Raw genomic sequence first — 16,757 nt, 5'->3', positions numbered from 1 at the left:
ATCATGACCTAAGCCGAAGGCAGACCCTTAGCTGACTAAGCCACCCAGGCACCCCTTTTTCTTTTACTTTCTTTCTTTTTTTTTTTTTTTGCCAAAACTATAAAACAACAATAACGAATGGGTGTTCAAGTGCTTTTCATAAGTCAGGCATTGTTCTGTACATTTAACTGGAGTGTGTCATTGGAGCTTCTTCCTAAAGCGCCATCTGATGGGTGCACTGCCTTCATTTTACAGATGACCTAAGAGGTCAGGTAATTTGCCCAGTGTCACAGCAGCCAGGAGGTGACAGACCTTGTAATTTATTCAGAAACAGAGTGTATGTGTTTATGTCACAGAGGCTGTACTATTCCTTTCCATTCCAGAATAAATCAAAATGATAACAATTTTATTTTTTTTAATTATCATTTAAAACCGTCAGTTGTTAATGTTAAGAAATTGAGAGATCAGTAAATGTAATGAAGAGGAAGCTTGCGCAGAATTTGCTCCTTATCCTCCATAGCCGTGTGTGAGTGAGGCTGCTCCTGAATGCTGGTGTATCCTCTGCAGTGCTTCTCTCCCCCACCTCCCCCGAAGGCTGCGGGAATGGGGTGTGTGTTGGGGGTAACAGTTTATGAAACTTAAGTATAAATTTAAAATAAGAACAATATTTAATAAGACTTAGTTTGGTTTCAGTACCCCAATCTTGTCTCTGATCTTCATCAAAACTTCTGTTTATGGTGATTTTTTATTTTAAGTTAATATGAAGGAAAGTCAGCTTTTTCTTAACCTCCTCTGTCTACTCCTTGATTGTCAGCTGCCTATCTTCAACCAGTTTCCTTTACCACAGGAGAAAGAAGATGTCCCTGTGGAAATGTCAAATGGTGAACCAGGTTGCCACTACTTTGAGCAGCTCCGTTATAATGACATGTGGCTAAAGGTTGGCGATTGTGTCTTCATCAAGTCCCATGGCCTGGTGCGCCCTCGCGTGGGCAGGTGGGTGTACTGAAGCAGGGAGGATGCAGTTGGGTCTGAGAGATTTGGAGCGGGTAGAAATTCATCACTCTTTAGGATGAAGTCAAAAGTCGTCATCATCCCCCCCCCCCCACAATCCTGTAACTTCCCCAGCTTCCTCACACATACTTGCCCTGCTTTGGTCTCTAGCCACACTTCCTTCTTTAAATCCTTCCTGTGAACTTTTCTTTTCTTCTCCTACCATTTACTGAATTCTCAACCCAGAAATCTCCCTGCCTACCTCACATGATGAACTCCTCTAGCTTAAATTTGAGATAGCACTTCCTTAAGGAAGCCTTTCCTGTCCCCTGCAGACTGGATTAGGTCTCTTCATTACTCTCAGAGCACATATCAGGTTATTTTACTGTTGGGTTTCCAGACTGGACTGCAAATGCCCTGAGAGTAGGGACCCTGTCCTTTTGCTTACTTTTGTATTCCCTGCTCCAAGCACGATGCATGAAACATGGTAAGGGCTCAGATATTTGTTGAACGAGTACATGAATGAAAGTATGGTTGCATGGCGTAAAACGGCAGTGAAGGAGTCAGGTGTGGGACTGGGCAGTAGAGGATGGTGATTAAGAGTTGTGGGTCTTGGTGTGAGTTCCAGCCCTGCTAGCTGCATGTCCTTAGGCAAATGATTGACTTTTCTGAGCTCCAGTTTCCTCATTCCATTTTTTCTTCATTCAGTAATCATTTATTACAAACTTAGTATTTGCCAGGCAGTGAGGATACATTAGTGAATAAAACAGACAAATATCCTTAGTCCCATGGATCTTTGTTGCAGTGGGAAGACAAACAATAAACATTGTGAGTAAGTAAAGGGTACAGAACATTAGGTCATGATATGTGCTGTGAAAAAAAAGAGTATGGGGAATCAGGAGTGCACAAAGTGAGGAGGTGCAGAAGTTTAAATAGGGTGGTGTATATAGGCCTCACTGAGAGCTGATAGTTGAGCTAACACTTGAAGAAACTGAGGGAGTGAGGATTGTGAATATTCAGAGAGAAAGCTTTCCAGGAAGCGAGAACAGCCAGTATGAAGACCTGAGAGAGAAGTGTGCCTGGCCTGTCCAGATTTGGATGGTTTGTTGCCGGGGGAGTGAGCAGTGCATTGAGTTAGACAGGTCATGAGGGCCACAGCACACAGTGCCACTCTGGTGGACCTCAGGGACCGTTGTCAGCGTGTGGGCTTTTACTGAATTAAAGGGAGTACCACTGGATTCTTTATTTATTTTAAAGATTTTATTTTTGTATTTGAGAGAGAGAGCACAAGCAGGGGGAGAGGCAGGCAGAGGGAGAAGCAGACTCCCTGCTGAGCAGGGAGCCCAGTGGGGGACTCGATCCCAGGACCCTGGGATCAGGACCTGAGCCAAAGGCAGATGCTTAACCGACTGAGCCACCCAGGTGCCCCCATTGGATTCTTTCAGACATAGATGTGACATCTGAATTAGTTCTTAGCCCGATGGCTCTGCCTTCTGATTGCTGAGAATAGACTAAAGGGTCGGGGCGCTTGGGTGGCTCAGTCAGTTAAGCATTTGCCTTCAGCTCAGGTCATGATCCCAGGGTCCTGGGATCCAGTCCCGCATCAGGCTCCTTGCTCAGCGGGGAGCCTGCTTCTCTCTCTCCCTCTGCCACTCCCCCTGCTTGTGCTCTCTCTCTCTCCCTCTGCCACTCCCCCTGCTTGTGCTCTCTCTCTCTCTCTCTCTGACAAATAAATAAAATCTTTAAAAAAAGAAAAATAAGAGGGGCGCCTGGGTGGCTCAGTCATTAAGCATCTGCCTTTGGCTCAGGTCATGATCCCAGGGTCCTGGGATCGAGCCCCACATCGGGCTCCCTGCTCGGCAGGAGGCCTGCTTCTCCCTCTCTCACTCCCCCTGCTTGTGTTCCCTCTCTCTCGCTGTGTCTCTCTCTGTCAAATAAATCAAAAAAATCTTTAAAAAAAAAAAGAAAAGGGTCAAAGAGAAGCAAGGAGATCTGCTAGGAGGCTATTGCAATAATCCAGGCAACAGTGATTGCTGGCTCAGGCCAGCAGTCAGATCCTGTTGTGAAAGGTTGAATTAATAGGATTCCTGATAAATGGGATGTGGGGTCCGAGGGGGGGGGGGTAGTCAAGGGTGACTTGTGTGTGTTGGCCTAAGGAACTGAAAGGGTGGAGTTACCATGAACTGAGATGAGGATGTTGCTTCATGTCAGGAACCACAAGACAATGGGGACATTAATAATCCCAACTTGCTGGGGGTGGTTATGAAGAATTGTGTAATACCTGACACAGAGCAGTCAGATATGCATTTTTATTTTTGTCTAGGGAGATAGTATCTGGCTCTCATCAGATTCTCAATGGGTGAAGGGCTATTTATTATATCTTGACACTCAAAAAAAGTCATGAACCATTGCCTTAAAGGAATATCTGTGACTCATGTGAGCTGACCCCAAATATGGATGGTTTGTCTGTTTATTCGGCTGAGTCCGATGACAGATGCTTAGTTTTGTTTTTTGTTTTCATCATGAGCATTTCAGGAAAAAAAAAAAAAAAAACCTGGAGGTTAGCTGAAACTATTAAGTCATATGCCTTGGTATTATGTGTTTTTTCCCTCAGATGAATAGCCAGTGTCTGTCTCCCTTTCCAAATGTCTTCTCCTGTGCTCAAAGGGGGGAAAAGTCAGGGAAATGGTCTTATTGTCAAAATAGTCAACGAAACTCCTCTAAGTAGTAAATATCATAAAGGTTTTGGTTAACAGAATTTCTGATAGATTAATCCTTCAAGAATGAAACTGATCAGAATTCTATTTCAATGGAATTTCTCCATTTTTCCCCCAAGAATTGAAAAGGTATGGGTCCGAGATGGAGCTGCATATTTTTATGGCCCCATCTTCATTCACCCAGAAGAGACGGAACATGAGCCCACAAAAATGTTCTACAAAAAAGAAGTGTTTCTGAGTAATCTGGAAGAAACCTGCCCCATGACATGTATTCTGGGTATGTATTTATGCCTTTTCATTTAATCACATCCATTCTACAACAATTGATTGAATACTCCCTGTGTTAGGCACTGTTCTAGGTGCTAGGTATACAGCAATCAACAGACCACAATGTCTGCTGTCTTAGAGACTTAACAACGGGCCAGAGGTTGGGGAGTCAGTAAATAAAGTCTGTAGGACACCAGGTAGTAATTAGAGCTATGAATAAGAGTAAGGCAGAGAAAGAGGACAGAGGGTAATGTTGAGGGGAGGTCTTGTTTTAGGTAATGTGGTCACCAAAAGCCTTTCCGATAGGTTACGTTAGCCCTGAAGGCAGTGAGGAGGAAAACCATCCGAATACAGGCATGCCCCGTTTTCTTGCTTTATTGCACTTCACAGATGCTGTTTTTTACAAATTGAAGGTTTGGCAGTCCTGTGTCAAGCAAGTCTGTTGGTGCCATTTTTCCAGCAGCATTTGCTCACTCATGTCTCTGTCACATTTTGGGTAATTCTCACAGTATTTCAGACTTTATTACTACTATATTTGAGATGCTGCAATCTCACGATAAAACTTTAATAGCTGAGGAATTGCTTTTTATGGGTGAGCAAAGACAGTGGTTTCTTGGTAAGGAATCTACTCATGGTAAAATTGCTATGAAGGTTGTTAAAATGACAACAAAGATTTCAAGTATCACGTAAATTAGTTGTTAAAGCACCAGCAGGATTTGAGAGGATTGACTCCCAAGTTTGAAAGAAGTTCAACTATGGGTAAAATGCCATCCAAACAGCATCACATAACTACAGAGAAACCATTTGTGAAAGGAAGAGTCAATCGATGTTGCAAACTTCACTGCTGTCTTATTTTAAGAAATTGCCACAGCCACCCCAACCTTTAGCAACCACCATCCTCATCAGTCAGCAGCCATCATCATCCAGACAAGACCCTCCACCAGCAAAAAGATGGGGACACCTGGCTGGCTCAGTCAGTAGAACATATGACTCTTGATCTCAGGGTTTTGAGTTCAGGCCCTAGTTGGATGTAGTGTTCACTTAAAAAAAAAAAAAAAAAATTACAACTTACTGGAAGCTCAGATGATGGTTAGCATTTTTTAGCAATAAAAAGTTTTTTAACTGTAGTATGTACATTGTTTTTTAGACATAATGCTATTGCACACTTAATGGACTACAGTATAGTATAAACATAACTTTTATATATAGTGGGAAACCAAACAATCATTTGACTTACTTTGTTATGATACTCACTTTATTGAGGTGATCAGGAACTGAACCCACAGTATCTCCAAAGTATACCCGGATCTGAGATTTTACTCCTTTTACACACAGCAAATGTGAAATGCAAAGCCCTTAAGGCATAGTATCTGGGCATGTTTGAGACACAGGAAGAGAGCTGGTGGCTGGGCAAACAGTCACAGTAGGTCTGCTAGACTGTGCTGAGATTGAGTTTGGAGCAGATAGGAAGCCCTGGTTGTGAGTAGAGAGGTGGTGTGAGCCAGCATATGTACTGGAGGAATCACTGTGGCTGGAGTATGGAGGATATGTGAGAATAAGGTAGGAAGCAGGGGGAGGAGTTAAAAGACTTCTACAGTTTCCTTTGTACTCTTAACCCTAGTAATGTTATTGTCCCTGATCCAGAAATGTGCAGGGCTCGTGTTATGGTTTCTGTTCAGTCATCCTCCTGAGTGTTCACATGCACTCTGCTTCTCAAATGTAGTTATATGCATCACAGACTGTCATTGCTTTCAGCTGTTGTGTTTCTTCTTGCCCTGAATGAGTGCTACAACTTACTTGCAAACCAGCTATTCTTCCCATCTTTTGGAATAGTTTTCCAAAATGTTACTAGGTACAAGCTTTATAATGATTACACGTGGTTATAAAGAAGCAGCCACCATGCTTATGGCTAAGAGGAAATAAGTATTTTACACTTAGACTTTATTTAATCACTAAGTTGACCTACATTGTTCTGGTGCTTTGAATTTTTTCAGAATTAGATATGGTAAATGTGTTCCCTCTCTCGTTGTGTCTCTCTCTGAATGGCTGATAGTTCAACACGTTTTCCTCTTTGTAACGTGGTGCACCCTGGGGAGAGGGAGCAAAGGCTCGTGAGGTTAAGTCCTTCTTGAGTTTCTGCAGCAGAGACTATCTTCCTTTTAACTCATGATCCAGACTAAAGAAGTGCCCTAAAGCCTTAATCCCTAGGGTAAACCCAGCCACAAGACTCAAAGGGAGCATAGCAAAGGTGAGACTGAAGTCTCCTTTGTTAGGGTGACCATATCATTTATTGCTTTTTTTTTTCTTAATGGTTACCCTGGGAATTTCATCTTAAATTTGTGGCAGTCTAGTTTGAATCAATACTGCCTTAGCTGCTGCTTTTTTTTTTTAAGATTTTATTTATTTATTTGAGGGAGAGCATGAGACGGGGGAGGGTAGAGGGAGAAGCAGACTCCCTGCTGAGGAGGGAGCCCAATGAGGGATTTGATCCTGGGACTCCAGGATCATAACCTGAGTCAAAGGCAATCACTCAACCAACTGAGCCACCCAGGCGCCCTGCCTTAGCTTATATTGTATATTAAACTCTGTTTCTCTAGAGCACCATCCCTCCCCCTTTGTGTTATTGTCAGAAATCATATCTTTATACTGTGTGTGCCCTCACTGACATGAATTTCTAATTATCACTTTATGCATTTGTCTTTAAAATCATATAGGAGGGAAAAAAGGAGAATTAGAAACTGGAAATACAATATTGGCTTTTATATTTACATATGTGGTTACCTTTATTGGTGTTTTTTGATTTTTTTGTATGGCTTCACATCATTATCTGATGTCCTTTCATTTCAGCCTGAAAGACTCCCTTTAGTATTTCTTGTAGAACAGATCAACTAACAACAGACTCTCTTGTCTTTTGTTTATCTAGAAGTGTCTTGATTCCTCTATATTTGAAGGGTAATTTTGCTATTTTGCTATATAGAATGCTCCATTGACAGTTTTTTCTGTCATGCCTTCCATCAAATTTAGGGAGTTTTTTGTCTTCACGTATTCTTTCTTCTCCTTTCTCTCCTCCATCTGAGAGTCCCGTTAGGCCTGTGTTGGTGTGCGTAATGGTGTGTCACAGGTTTCGCAGACTGCTCGTGTTTATTCTTTCTTCTTTCTGTTCCTCAGACTGATCATTTCAGTTGGCTTGTCTGCGAGTTCACAGGTTCTTCTGCCTGTTCAAATCTTCTAATGAAGATTTTCATTTTAGCTGTTATACTTTTCAGCTTCAGCATTTTTTTCTTTTTTTTTTTTAAGATTTTATTCATCTGAGAGAGAGTGCACACAAACGTGGGGGGAGGGGCAGAGGGAGAGATAGAAGCAGACTCCCCACTGAACAGAGAGCCTGATGGTGGCTCAACCCCAGGTCTCTGGGATCATGACCTGAGCCGAAGGCAGACGCTTAACCTACTGAGCCACCCAGGCGCCCTTCAGCTCCAGCATTTCTATTTAGGCTTTCCAGTTCTTGTCTCATTCTTGATAATCTCTATTTGGTGAGTCAGCATTCTGATTTCCTTTAGTTGTTTGTCCGTGGTTTGCTTTAGCTCTCTGAGCATATTTAAGACAGTTGATGTAAAGTGTTTGGGCTTTTCCTGGGATGGTTTCTGTTCATTTCTTTTTATCCTGTGAGTGGGCCATACTTTCCTGTTTCTTTGCATGGCCTCATAATTTCTTATGAAAACTGGGTATTTTGAATATCATAATGTGATACCTCTGGAAATTGGATTCTCCCCTTTCCTCAGGTTTTATTGTTATAGCTTATTGGGGGGTCATAGTTGCTCATTTAATGACTTTTCTAAACTAGTTTTTTAAACTGTGTTTGCTGAGGCACCTGGGTGGCTCAGTCGTTAAGCATCTGCCTTTGGCTCAGGTCATGGTCCCAGGGTCCTGGGATCGAGCCCCGCATCAGGCTCCCTGCTCAGCGGGAAGCCTGCTTCTCCCTCCCCCACTCCCCCTGTTTGTGTTCCCTCTCTCACTGTGTCTCTCTCTGTCAAATAAATAAATAAATAAAATTAAAAAAATAAATAAACTGTGTTTGCTGTTGTGTGTGGTCACTGAAGTCTCTGATCTGTTAGCTTTGTGGTCAGCTACTGATTTAATAGAGATTTTCTTAAATGCTTGGATAAAAAAAAAAAATTTCCCGGTCTCTGCAGCTCGAGGCTGTGTCTGTGTTGGAACACACTTTCATCACTCAGCCTGAAGTTTACAACTCTGCCTTTTCCTTTGCTTCCTGTTTGCACAGGGCTTGACAGTCAGCCAGAGGTGAGAGTTTAGGGCTTTCAGGTCTTTTCTGAGCATGCGTCCTGCCCATGGCATGTGCATGGCTTTCTAGATTCCCCGGGATATGTGGAAGCTTTCCAAAACTCTTATTCCCCAAAGTATCTCACTGCCCAGCTTTTTCTGCCAGGCTTTTCCACATTTATACTGTTTGCCCCAACTGATAACCTTTGTTCCAGCTGGCACCATCTGGTTCATTTGCCTTCAGGTGTTTTCAGCAGAAGTATCATAGCCACTTTCCTGCCATCATGAGACTGCAAGTTAGGTGGAATAAAGGCAAACCCTTCGCGTTCGTCCCTGAGGAAGCCAGCCGTGTTGGTCAAAACAGGCAACCAAATTCTTTGAGAACAAGGACTGCTCTGCTCCCTCCGGCACCAGAAACTCCCACCAGGAGTGCGGGCTGTCATCTTCCTGACTGCTGCTGAGCCAGAGGGGGGTGAGGGGGTGGGGCAAGGGTAAGTTAAAATGCCACAAAGCTCACCTGCCCACTTGGCAGTCACTTTTTTTCTTGATTAAGCATTCACATAGTTGTTTGGCTGTTTTCCAGAGTTCCAGTAATGTTGATTCTGACAGTTTCTGCTGGCTTTTCTCATTGTTTCTGTGAGAGCATGGCTCTTGGCTCTCCCTACTTCACCGTTTTCACCGACATCATTTGGAGTAATTCCTTTTTATAGATACCTATGAGAATGTGTTGCACTCTGTAGTTTATAAACTACATATCCAGGATCTCGTTTATTTTTCACCATGACCCTGGACAACAGATGCTGTCATTCTCAGAAAAGTGAAGTTAATGACTAATACATTGAACCAAAACTAAAACCTAGGTCTTCTCGCTTCTGCTTCTGTACTGGCGTTTGGATTTTTGGTTTACAGCCAGCTGGAACACTTTTGAGAGTGAAAAGAGGTGCCAGTATTATTAAGCAGGACACCAGCCATACAGTGAGATGCATGGTTACTTCATCTTGAGATAAACCCCAAAAGGAAATGCCTCTGGTGGTCACAAAATGGAATTTCAGCCCAGCTTGTGCATTTCAGTATCCACCCATTAAGGAAGAAAAAGTGTTTTTGTTATGTTTTATATTGACTTTAAAATGCAGGGAGGCAGATTTTTTTTTTAATTAATTTGTTTCTGTAGAGAGTAATAATTTGAAGTGTTTAAGCTTTAGAAGATTTATAATTTTATTGTGTTAACTATACACAGTGTTGAATGTAAATCTCATCTTTGTCTCCCTGAAACAAAAGTTTTAAAGGTAATTAGCTGTGGTAAAACATTTTCCTCTTCTGTAATATAGACCTGATGGGGGCATACTTCACTTAGGAGACAGTCCTGTTTTGCTATAACAGCAAAATGCTTTTTGTTCATTGCCTTCAGTAACCTATATGGTAATCAAACAGCCACAGAAAAGTTGCTTTTGGGAATGAACAGGGCCACATATGACAGAAACTGCCTCCATCCTTAGGCACTTGGATCATAAAATTCCCAGGAACCTGAGTTCCTGAAACATGCCAATTCCCAATTTATTTGCTGGTTCTGTTTTCTTCATAATAGTTTTTTTTAATGCTACATTAATTGAAAAACTCTTCTTAGTAAGGGAAGAATAAAAGGCTTTTATTTATTTTTTTTAAAGATTTATTTATTTTAGGGGCGCCTGGGTGGCTCAGACGGTTGGTTAAGGGTCTGCCTTTGCCTCAGGTAATGATCCCAAGACCCTGGGATCAAGCCCCACGTCAGGCTCTCTGCCCAGTGGAGAGTTTGCTTCTCACTCTCCCTCTGCCCCTCCCCCTGCTCGTTCTCTCTCTCTCTCTCTCTTTCAAATAAATGAAGTCTTTTTTTTTTTAAAAATAAGGATTGGGACGCCTGGGTGGCTCAGTCGGTTAAGCTGCTGCCTTCGGCCCAGGTCATGATCCCAGAGTCCTGGGATCGAGTCCCACATGGGGCTCCTTGCTCAGCAGGGAACCTGCTTCTCCCTCTCTCTCCCTCTGCTTGTGCTCTCTCTGTCAAATAAATAAAAATCTTAAAAAAAAAAAAACGACGTAATGTATAAAAAAAGATTTATTTATTAGAGAGTGCATGGGGCAGGGGGAGGAGACAGAAGAAGATGGAAAGAGAAAATCTCCAGCAGACTCCCCACTGAGCAAGGAGCCCATGACCCCGAGACCATGACCCGAGCAGAAATCAAGAGTCCAATGCTCAACCGACTGAGCCACCCAGGTCCTCCAGAATAAAAGGCTTTTTTTTTTTTTTTTTTAAGATTTTATTTATTTATTTTAGAGCAAGCATGAGCAGGGGAAGGGGGAGAGGGAGAGAGAGAATCTCAAGCAGACTCCCCACTGAGCATGGAGCCCGACACAGGACTCCATCCCAGGACCCCAAGATCATGACCTGAGCCAAGATCAAGAGTCAGCCGTTCAACTGAGTGAGCCCCCCAGCCGCCCCTCCAGAATAAAAGGCTTTTAAAGATTAGAAAGGAAAAATAAAATCAGGTTTTTCAAAGACATTATTAGGTACATATAAAATCCAAAAGGTATTTGGATAAACTATTAGAATTAATAAATGGAAATATCAAGATTATATGTTTATTTATCATCAAAGAGCAATTAGAAAGTTGAATTTTAAAAACATGCCATTTACAATAAATACCTAGGAATAAATCTTTTAAAAAATGTAAGACTCCTACACACACACATACACACCAAAAAACCGTGTGAGTTGGGGCGCCTGAATGGCTCAGTCGGTTAAGCGTCTGACTCTTGATCTCAGCTCAGATCTTGATCTCAGAGTCATGAGTTCAAGTCCCACATTGGGCTCCACACTGGGCATGGCGCCTACTTAGGAAAAAAAAAAAAAAAACCCTATGAGAAAATGATTGAAAGTCATTAAAGAAGACCTAAATAAATGAAGTGATGCATTATGTTTATAGCTGGAAGACTCGGTATTTTTAAAGGAGTCACTTTTCTCCCTATTTGATATATCAGTTCATTATAGTTCCAGTCAGAGTCCAGCAGGTTTTTATTAATTTTGTATGCTTTATTAAATAAAAGCTTCCTGAGCTTCTACCTTTTCCATGTCTTGTGCGGGCCTGGTAGGAGCCCCAGGTCAGGACCCAGAGAGGCCACAACCAGGCCAGGGCTACTGAGTCAGTTTTACTCTTTAGCTGTGAGCGTAATTCTTACCCTTTCCAAATCTCTATTTTTCCTTCTGTGAATTATGGAAAATGGTAACTATGCCTTCTCTGAATTGAAAAGCCTTTGGATTGTGTAAGTCAAGTGCTTGTGTGTAAATCTAAGGCAGTGGTAGTAATTACAGCTTTTTCAAGCTTCTGAAATGTTTCTGACCTGTTTTTACATGGTTTAGGTGTTTTGCATGTAAATGTTTAATAAATTATCAGCTATGAACACTCCTGTTAAGGAGTGCAAAATAAGGGGTGTCCATATCACTCTTATTTAACCATGTTGTGGAAGTACTAGTGAGCATAGTTAGAAATAAGTACTAGTCAGCATAGTTAGAGATAAGAAACAATCTACACTGAGGAAATTAAGGATGTGATAATTCAGGAGGATCAACTAGGAATTACTTCACACAATAAGAGAAGTAAGATGGTTGAGTACAACATGGATAACAAAGCAACTGCCATAAGAGAGTCATTAATAGGAGCACCTGGCTGGCTCAGTCAGTAGAATATCCGACTCTTGATCTTGGGGTCGTGAGTTTGACCCCCGTTGGGTGTAGAGATCACTTAAATAAATAGCACTTTAAAAAATTCAATAATAATAAAAAGATAAAATACCTTGGGATAAATTTAAGAAGATATGTGCCCCATCTATATAAATAAAGTTTTTAAATGCTGCTCTAATGCATTTGTGTTTTTTTTTTTAAGATTTTTATTTATTTGTCAGAGGGAAAGAGCACAAGCAGAGGGAGGGTCAGGCAGAGGGAGAGGGAAAAGCAGGCTCCCCGCCGAGCAAGGACCCCAATGTGGGACTCGATTCCAGGACCTTGGGATCGTGACACAAGCCGAAGGCAAACGCCTAACGGACTGAGCTACCTAGGTGTCCCACTCTTAATGCATTTAAAAAGGAATGCTTGAACAAATTGAAAAACATACTGTGTACTTGAATAATAAGTCTCAACATCATAAGAGTTTTCATTCTCCCTAAGTTAATCTTTAATGTGATCCTACGAGATGTACCAATGGGAATTTTCTTGTGAGGAAGTTGGGACTTAAACTGATTTTTTAAATAACGTCAAAGAGAAACAAAAATCAGGAAAATTCTGAAAAGCATAGTGAGGGGTGAGGGCCTGTCCTTACCAGATATTAAAACATTGTAACTTCATAATAATTAAAATTATTTGGGGTGCCTGGCCGGCTCAGTCAGTAGAATATGGGACTCTTGATCTCAGGGTCATGAGTTCAAGCCCCACATTGGGCATGGAGCCTACTTTAAATTATTTTTAAAAATAATTAAAATTATTTATATATATATATCAGTAAACAGATTATTTGACTAGAATAGAAAGTTTAGCAGTTGACCCAAGTATAAACTAATTTATGATAAAGGTAGCATCCCAGATAAGTGGGAAAAGATGGATTTTTCTCTAAGAGGTATTTGGAAACAGCATAGACATTTGGAAAAAAAATTGTAGTCATCCCTCACATCAACTTCAGAATAAATTCCCAGATAAATTACAGATTTAAATGAATATAAAATGAAACCGCAAAGATACCAAAAGAAATGATGGGAAAGAAGTTTTGATAAATTTTGACATAAAACCTAGAACTCATACGGAAAAAGATACATTGGACTGTATAAAAGTTGAAAATGTTTGCATAACCAAAACTGGCAGAAACAAAGATATATGACAACTTTGGGGAAATATTTGCAATGTATATCATAGATCACATTTCCTTCGTATATGAAGAGCTTATATAAAGCAATTAGAAAAGATCGATATCAAACAGAAAAATAGGCCACGGGTAAGCAGTTAGAAGTTACTAGTGGTTCTTAAATGAAAATATGCCTGACTTTAGCCATTAAAGAGATACAAGTTAAAAGTACCCAGATGTTCTTTTTCTTTTTTTAAATTACCTACCAAATTGTCAAGATTCCAATGTTACTGGTTGACAAGAACATAGGGAAGTGGCATTTACCTACTTTGTGGTGGATTCATGAATGAACACGACCTCTGTGGAAGATAATTTGTTTATACCTATAATAAAAATTAAAGTGTACATTCCCTTGACCCAGCTTTTATACTTCTAGAAATTTATACCTCAAATAGACTCACACGTATGCAAATTGATAGATGTCTTAAATTGCTTATATCAGCATTGTTTTGTTTCAGTGGGAGAGCAAAAAATTGGAAACAACCTAAATATCCATCAGTAGGGAACTAGTTTCAGTAAATACAGTATGTTAATACCAGCAGTGATCCTCTCAAGATACATTATTTTACAACAAAATTTAGGTGTAAAGCAGTGTAAATGATATGCTACCATGTTTTAGTGTTAAATACATAATATAAAATGCAGCATTTTAACCATTTGTAAGTGTACAATTCAGTGACGCTAAGTCTCTTGACAATGTTGTGCAACCATCACCACTACTCATTTCTAGAATTTTTTATCTTCCAAATAGAAACTCTGTGCCCAACAAGCAGTAACTACCCATTTCTCCCCTGGTAATATCTGTCCTGCTTTCTGTCTCTATGAATTTTGCCTATTGTAGGTAACTCATATAAGTGAAATCATGTGATATTTGTCCTTTTGTGTCTAGCTTATTTAACTTTAGCATAATCTTCTCAAGGTTCATCCAGGGTGTAGCATGTATCAGAATTTTACTCCCTTTTAAAGCTGAGTAATATTCCATTATATGTATATATAACATTTTGTTTGTTCAGTCATCTGTTGATGGCCATTTGGGTGGTTTCTGCCTTTTGACTGTTGTGAATAATGCTGCTGTGAACATTGGTGTACAAGTGTCTAATTGAGTTCCTATTTTCAGTTCTTTTGGTTATTTTACCTAGAGGTAGAATTGCTGGATTATATAGCAACCTGTTTAACTTTTTGAGAAACTGCCAAGCTGTTTTCCATAGCAGTTACAGTATTTTACATTCCCACCAGCAATGTATAAAGGTTCCAATTTCTCCACATCCTTGTCCACACTTGTTATTTTCTGGTTTATTTTTTTAATACAATAGCCATCCTAATGGGTGTGAACTGGTATCTCATTGTGGTTTCAATTTGCATTTCCCTAACAGTTAATGATGTTTAGCATTTTTTCATGTGCTTCTTGTCCCTTTGTATGTCTTCTTTGGGGAAATGTCTATTCAGATCCTTTGTTTTATAATTGGGTTGTCTGGTTATTGTTGAGCTATTGGAGTTCTTTGTATGTTCTGGATACCAGACTTTTACCACAGATATGATTTACACATATTTCTTCTATGGGTTGCTGATTCACTTTCTTGAGAGTGGGCTTTAGAGCACAAAAGTTTTTCATTTTGGTGAAGTCTAGTTTATTTTATTTGAGTGCTTGTGATTTTGATGTCACATCTATGAAACCATTGCTCAATAGAAGGTCATAAAGATTTACACCTATGTTTTCTTCTAAGGGTTTTATAGTTAACAGCTCTTACGTTTGGGTCTTTGATCCATTTTGAGTTGCATTTTGTATACGGTGTGAGGTAGGATTCCAACTCCATTCTTTTGCATGTGGAAATTCACTTGTCCCAGCACTATCTGTTAGAGACTCTTTTTCCCCCATCAAATTGTCTTGACACCCTTGTCAAAAATCCATTGCTTGTAAAAACCCAATTTTGTGGATTCTTATCTAGACTTTTAATTGTTGATTTGCACACCTTATCCTTATGCTTGTGTATACCTTTTAAATCTGACTTTTGAATCATGTGAATGTATTCATTCAAAAATAATAAAAATTTAAAATAATTGTTAGCTATGGCCACAATTTACTCCTTTAATTTCCCTCCAATTTGTCTTTCAGGAAAGTGCGCTGTGTTGTCATTCAAGGACTTCCTCTCCTGCAGACCAACTGAGATACCAGAAAATGACATTCTGCTTTGTGAGAGCCGCTACAACGAGAGTGACAAACAGATGAAGAAATTCAAGGGACTGAAGAGGTTTTCACTCTCTGCTAAAGTGGTAGATGATGAGATTTATTACTTCAGGTAAAATTTGAAAAACAGAAGAGGAAAGAGCACTTCAGCTCTTAAAAGGAAAACTGATATCAAAAAAGTGTAGACCATGGTGGTTTTTTGTTTTTATTAAGTCTTAAACTAGAGCAGTATACATTTCAAAGAGAAAATATTAATTCAGCTAAAAATTAAAGGAAAATCTTCATAACTGCTGAGATGTGGTAACTGCCCTTGACGTAGACTCCAGTAATTGTAATATGGAGGCAAAATTCCTTAGTTCTGGATTATAGCCTGTCTATTAAAAGATTGCCTAGTTTTCCACAGTACGAAAATTCTTTTCACTGTATTATATGGGCAACTAGATCCCAACTTTGGACCCAGTACTTTTGTGGGTATTCAGCACCCCCCTTTAAAAACAAACATCCATAAGTACGTGTAACTTTTAAGTTACGTGTAACATTTAAATTCTTTCCTTTGCTGATTTAGAGTATACATTGCAGATTGCAGGAAGTCTTTATTTTTTTTTTTTATTTACCTATTTGAGAGAGAATGAGGGGAGGAGCAGAAGGAGAGGGACAAGCAGACGGTGCACTGAGCTCAAAGCCCAACACAGGGCTCAATCCCATGACCCCAAGATCATAACCTGAGCCAAAACCAAGAGTTGGACGCTTAACCTACTGGGCCACGCAGGTGGGCCAGGAAGTCTTTTCTAAATATTAAGGCAGAGCATTGCTTTCTGATCAATCCTGGAGTGGTGTTTGGTGATTTTATTTATTTATTTACTTATTTACTTATTTACTCATTCATTCACTCACTTCTTTCAGAAAACCAATCGTTCCTCAGAAAGAGCCCTCACCTTTGTTGGAAAAGAAGATCCAGTTGCTAGAAGCAAAATTTGCTGAGTTAGAAGGTGGAGATGATGATATTGAAGAGATGGGAGAAGAGGATAGTGAGGTCATTGAGCCTCCTCCTCTACCTCAACTTCAGACCCCGCTGGCCAGTGAGCTGGATCTCATGCCCTACACACCCCCACAGGTGACAGTGACAAGTTCCTGGTACTTGTCTTACTCTCAGCTTTGGTTCATAGCCCACTCAAGCGAAGGGAAGGAGACATCCAGCCCCCACATATGTGAGCTTCAGCCTGGAATTCTGCAGAAAGAAGCAGATTTTTTCTTCTTTCTTGATGCCACTAAGCATTTTAAATTTCATATCTTTTTAAAATGTGCATAGATAACTTTTTAATGGCACATTTGGTTAGAAAGCTCTCCCTGCCTTATGTTAAAGGAGAGCAATGAGGAGTGGCATCACCCTGTTACGGTAGCTTTTATGGTCCATAT

At 40.3% G+C, this 16,757-nt stretch overlaps 1 protein-coding gene across 19 annotated transcripts in view; it reads left to right on the top strand.

The window, feature by feature from the left end:
• Positions 1–16,757, top strand: part of PBRM1 (polybromo 1) — a 115,948-nt gene that overhangs the window by 80,016 nt on the left and 19,175 nt on the right. For all 19 annotated transcript variants that reach the window (XM_027582392.2, XM_027582382.2, XM_027582384.2 and 16 more), the window contains 4 exons: positions 827–972; positions 3,806–3,963; positions 15,270–15,453; positions 16,245–16,455. In XM_027582392.2, coding sequence (XP_027438193.1) covers positions 827–972; positions 3,806–3,963; positions 15,270–15,453; positions 16,245–16,455 — 699 coding nt within the window. The remainder of the gene's footprint in view (positions 1–826; positions 973–3,805; positions 3,964–15,269; positions 15,454–16,244; positions 16,456–16,757) is intronic.

Source organism: Zalophus californianus, chromosome 1 (assembly GCF_009762305.2).
Source record: "Zalophus californianus isolate mZalCal1 chromosome 1, mZalCal1.pri.v2, whole genome shotgun sequence".
Taxonomy (NCBI): Eukaryota; Metazoa; Chordata; class Mammalia; order Carnivora; family Otariidae; genus Zalophus; species Zalophus californianus.
The sequence above is the reverse complement of the archived record's forward strand: the minus strand, read 5'-3'. Positions and strand labels throughout refer to the sequence as shown.